This window comes from Centruroides vittatus, unplaced genomic scaffold (assembly GCF_030686945.1).
Source record: "Centruroides vittatus isolate TY-2023 unplaced genomic scaffold, ASM3068694v2 contig_620, whole genome shotgun sequence".
NCBI classification, from domain to species: Eukaryota; Metazoa; Arthropoda; class Arachnida; order Scorpiones; family Buthidae; genus Centruroides; species Centruroides vittatus.
In genome coordinates, this window is record NW_027122381.1 from 1,531,929 (window position 1) to 1,537,928 (window position 6,000).

At 29.5% G+C, this 6,000-nt stretch overlaps 1 protein-coding gene across 1 annotated transcript in view; it reads left to right on the plus strand.

The window, feature by feature from the left end:
- The window catches only part of LOC136979428 (lipase maturation factor 1-like), a 41,751-nt gene extending 39,821 nt beyond the window's left edge, over nucleotides 1–1,930 (plus strand). Inside the window, 3 exon segments of the mRNA XM_067275408.1 lie at nucleotides 51–163; nucleotides 274–435; nucleotides 1,434–1,930. Coding sequence (XP_067131509.1) covers nucleotides 51–163; nucleotides 274–435; nucleotides 1,434–1,446 — 288 coding nt within the window. The 3' untranslated portion in view covers nucleotides 1,447–1,930.
- Nucleotides 1,931–6,000: the final 4,070 nt, after the last annotated feature.

A 6,000-nucleotide genomic window follows, 5' to 3' on the forward strand; every position in this document is an offset into this window, starting at 1 on the left:
AAATATACTTCTCAAAATAAATACTTTTTTCAAGAATCTCTTAATTTCAGAATTATCAGTATAATCCATGGCTTATACATCTTGCAGTTAAACTGCTTGAAAATGATGACACTGTTATGTCATTAATAAGTTTTAATCCTTTTGAAGGAAGGAAACCTCCAAAGTAAATATTATTTATATAAATATACTAAAAATGATTAAAATCTCAATTTTATAATTTTGATTAGTAATTTAAATAATATAAAATATATATGAAAAATGTGTTTTTTTTAGGTTCGTACGTGCAGAACATTATCGTTACACGTACACAAAAATTGGTAGCGAGGAGGCTAAAAACGGCCACTGGTGGAAGCGAAAACATGTGGCAAACTATTTACCACCGGTTTCTCTCGGCACCCTAAGCCCGGTTGTACAAAGATTTGGCTGGAAATCAAGGTAGAGGGCAAATAATCAAATTGATACGATAAATGCATTATACACCAAGAAAGAAAATTATTACACATTTGAAATTTTTTTTATATCGGGTAACAGAATCTTCACCACTTTCATTGCTCGTGGTTTATCACAGTTATTATAAGCATGAACAAGCAAAACTAACAATATTCTAAATTATTTTGCAATTAAAATAACTGTTTATGTAATAAACATAACTTCAGATTAAAACTCTGCTTGATAAGGATGGTGATTGTTATTTTAAGGTGTTATTCCAGAATTAGCAGGGTTATCATGGTTTCTTTTATAACATCATGCCAAAACATTTCTAAAGAAACTAACACAGAGATTTTTAAGCTTTTTATTCTTGCTCTCATCATATGCATATAACATAACAGAAAAGGTTTTAAATTATACAGATCACCAAAAAAACCAATGATCTCTCCACGAGGATTCTCATAGATTGCAGGATTGAAAAACTGGGTTGAATAAACTGAATCTTTCAGAATGATGCTTTAGTACTTCCTATTGGTGGACTGCTAGCCAAGTACAATTTCCAAACTGTCCAGTCATTTTGTTTGGCTTTCTCCCACATAAATTATTATTAAAAACAAATATGAGAATTGCCTTACTCGATGTCTGGAACGTGCACCAAATTATGGCATCCGATTTTGCAACAGTTTGAAAGAAAGTGCAATTTCCGTGTGTGTAAAGAATAGTTTGATTTAGTATTGTATGTTGTTCTATTTATTTTGTTTACCTTGTAGAGACAGAGGCACAACTGACAACTCTCGACTATTAAGCCGATTAAAGAGAGGGGTATAAGAAGAGTTCCTGATCGGGGCTGGCAGTATGCCAGCAAATTCCACATTCAGATCTTTCTACAATTTAGTCGAGTAAGGACTGCTATAATAGAATACAAGATAACCTTTGTAATTCTGGAACAACTGATGTTTTTTTAACTTAAAAATTTATTGATCTATTGAAATAATCTTTTGCAGAACTGACTTGTGATGATAATTGGTGCTTAAAAAAGAAAGTAAAATACAGTATTGTTCTAGAAATGTGATTATATTCAAAACTGTTTCTTACGTTTTATAAAAGAAATGGAAAATTTAAATTATGTAACCTTGCATTATCCTCATTTATTAATATGGATAATGATAACTTTTAATGTCCTTTATCATCTGATTTCCTACAAATCATTTAACTTAAGTTTAATTACACTGCAACAACTAAAAATTATTACTAACTAGTCAAATATCTTTAAAATATTTTAATGTACTTCACAAAACTACATTGTTGTTTAGTTTTATATCTGTATAATAATATATAAATAAATTTTACTTATGGAGTTTTATTTATATGACTATTTCATTACATAACAATCTTCAGGGTGATTTTTAATTCTAATTTTATAACTGGTTGTACACAGTATATAAACAATTTATTGTCCTAATAAGTTGATGCCAATGGCCACACGGCCGGCCTCTGGAGTTGCGGCTCTGTCCGTCGTGACCCTCTCTGGACCAGAGACACGATTATTATTAAATTGACTGTGCAGAAACTGCAGATGATTCGTAAAAAGAAAAATGTATATTTTTCTCTCCTACTGAGGTATCATCATGGTCAAATGCCTGTTTCAGGTGTCTTTTTATAAAAGTGAAAACATCATGAAATTCCAGTTAAGTGCTGTACTATTTTGATAATTTAAGAAAATAAAATACAGGTAATTAAGGAAACCAAACAAAAACTAATGGAGAAACGTTTTTGATTCTTATTCAGACCAACTTCAGCTTACAGTTGAAAATTTACACGTGAACATTAATGTTCAGAAACACTGCAAGTAGCTGCCATATATTTTGAATGTTACTGTGAGCTTAAGTTAATCCAAATAAATTAAAAGTCTGAAAACATATCACTCTTATCATTTGGTTTCCTTAAGAGAATCTTTGGTAAAAGATTTAGTTAAAAAAAAAAAAAGTAATTCATTAGCAGAATAAATGCTTATAAAGTTTACATTAATAGTATTGTTGGCAATTGTATATTGAAAAATGTTATAATCTACTTCAGTTCTTTCAAATATATGGAAAATATAATTGTTTAAGAAATTTCATTTAATAGCTTTGAATGTTTTTCACTTCATGTATTGTTTTATCTACACTGGTCAAACAGAAGTTAATTGTTCATATTATTTGTGAAGAAATACAAATTAATTTAGTGAACTGTATAGAGTAATAATTAATGACAAATGATGTTGATCATCAGCATTCCAATTTTATTGACCTTTTAATACATCTATGCAATGGTTGTTGTTTGTCTGTCTGTTTTTAAATCTACACAACAGAAAATCAAAAATGTAATTAAAAATTAAATTTAGTCTTTATTCATTAAGGTATTAGATAATAAATACTATTGTTGATTTCTAAGTAAAAATTAAAACTTAGAATTCAAGCTATTAAAATATATGTTTGATGGTATATAACAGAGGTGGGCAAGCAAGAGTTCAGTGGGAGCCAAAATGTAGGTTTTGCAAAATGCACGGGAGCTGCAGTTCTGTACTGTCGTGGCAGATAGTATGGTAAGGCAGGGAAGAATAGGGTGTCCCCCGTCAGATCAAAAACTTGTTTTAAAAAAATAGATTTGAAATGTCAATTTAATTTATTGCACCAACTTGGAAATAAATTACTAAATATTACATATATATAATTACATATTTTCACAAAATTGTGATAATAAAATTGTAAAAATAATAATAATAATGAGAAATTAACACTTTCAGCAAGAGCCGCACGTAACTGAAAAAGAGCCACATGCGGCTCTTGGAGCCGCATTTGCCCACGTCTGGTATATGAAATACAAGAATAAAGCAATAAATTATGTATTTTAATAATTGCACAAATGCTTTATTCTTTGTGGAATTTTTTTCCAAAAAGCTAAAAGTTCTTTTATCAAATAAAATAATTTATGATTAAGATTTTATTTATTGCAAGTTTATAGTCTTCACTTTTCATTATTTTTCTTATAAAATAATTGTAGACAATTTATTATTGGATCATCTATAGTACCACTTAAGATGATGATAAAATTACCTTTTGTGGCCTCACCTCATACAGTTTGGACGATACAATTCACAATAGTAAATATTTTAAATCAGAAAAATAATATTAAAAAGAAATTTACTAAACAGAAGAGTGACCATATATGAAGTTTATCAATGCTTTATGTAAATTTATGTCATTGAAAAAACATTGTTGGAATTACAATGTTATCAAAATTTATGGTTAACAGTTCAGTAATACTTTAAATGACCCAAAACCTTTGTATCCATTGAATAACTTTCCTTGTGTAAATCCATACAGCAGAAATGTTAACAAGAATTAAAAATTATGTTCTTTTGAAAAATATAAAGCTATTTTAGTCTATTGAAATACCCACAAGCTATAAATAGTCAAGTGTCTACAATTGATTACACATTATTACATATCTTTTTGAGTAAACAGACTATTTAACATATTGACCATAGATAGAAGCACCGAGATCCTGTTACCACTTCACAATGTTGAGAAATAATGGGAAATTTTTGTCTGGAAAATGTTAAACATCTTTACAAATATTGGTAAATTTTTATGTCACTACAAGGGAGGAAAAAGCATTTATACTTCCTGTACAACTCAGCAAATAATTAGCATGATTCACAATTAAATATCGTAGGATAATTTCAAATTAATTTGTTTATAAACACTTCAACATCAACATCAGTTTTATCGTTGTAAATCTGATGAATAAACTATAAAATGGAAATGGTGACTTTTCTGAGCATATTTTCCAAAAGTCAGTTGTGTTCCAGATTACCTGCAGTTTAAAACTTGTTTTTCTTGCACAAAATTAGTGAAAACATGAGATAAGGCATGCATATGGTTAACTGTCTTTGGCCCATCCTGTATATTCAAGAATAAAACTCTTTTTATTTTATTAAATATACTTTACCTTTAATGATGATTTAATTTGCAAATTTACATTTCATAAGGATTCTGAAAAGTAAAGCATTAAAGCAGGGGTGGCTAAACCTTGTGAAGACAGGAGCCGTGTACAGCTGTATTACCTATCAGAAATACGCGAGATAGGACATTTTATGTGGAATATACAGTGACAACTAGTATTTTAACTTGCGGTATGTGTGTTCTATAATAAATATCCCTATTATGTTGAGAATACATACTGTACATTTGGGTAGGTACTGCAGGAAAAGATGTTTAAAAAATTTTGAGAAAACACATACATTTAAATAAAAAATCCAGCAACAAGTTGCTTAACTTTCCCGGAAACATTTACTGGCGCCATCTGTTATGATAAAATTAAAATTTTATACATTTGAAATAAAATCTAATAAAATTATTAGATTTTATTTTATATTACTGCCCAGACAATAATTTTGAAACAATTTATAAAACTCTCTTTTGGACGAACCCTACCAGTGTCCTTCCTTTTGTCCCTTCATGCACTGCGGTAAGATTTATTTCCTATTGATGTATGAAGGGATAAAAGGGAGGAAGGAGGACACTCGTAGAGCTCGTCCAAAAGGAATTTTTGTAAATTGTCTCAAAAATTAAAAAGTTTTTAAATATAAAATAGCAAAAAGCCAGTGGCGTGCGGTGACATTTGATGACAGAAAAGCTGTGTTTCTGTAAGAAGCCGACTTCCAGGGGCAATCAGTTAATTGCGCGTCAGTGATTGTCTAGGGCAACAGTGGGCAACCCCCGGCCCGCGGACCAGCTACGGCCCGCGAAAAGTTTCTATCTGGCCGCGAGATCTTTAATAGATTATTAAATTGGAAAAATAACTAATTAATAGTTATTTTTCCAATTCTTTGTAATTTTTGAAAACGATAAGAGAAATAAATGTAGTAATTAACTTTTTATTTATTTATTTCATATTTGCAGACAAAAAAATTACAAGTCACAAGAAGGCGTCAATTAACTACTACGGTCCACGGAAAAAACGTAAAATTTATTCTGGCCCATGTTATAAAAAAGGTTAGCCACCCTAGACTCTAGGGTCCATTCGTATTCATTTGTTTGATAAGCCAGTAAAAACCGTAGACTTCTCTAAATGCATTTTTAATCTGACGTACTTAATAAATAAACAAGTTCAATATAATTACCTCTGTTATTAGATTCAATACAATTTCAATACCTTATGCCCTCTAAATGCCAATTCTTGCTTTGATAAAAAACATATATTGTATCTAAATTAATAGATATTACATCTATTAGCCGTAACTATCTTGTTATAATTTTCAATATTAATTTTATATTGTTTACTAATGTTAAATTCTATTTTATTTTGATTTGCAAATTGCTTCAATTTTACGAAAGAATCGATGTGACATTTACGATTTTCGTGTCTTTTTCTAGCTTTACTCAAATTATTTAAATCGTCAAAGCCACACACTAATTTTATTTGAAAATAATAGGCAAGGCCAACAAAACAATTTTTGCATTTTTATGCATCCACAAAGCCATTTTATGTCTTCATAAATTTTATCGTGAAAATGTCGAACAAATT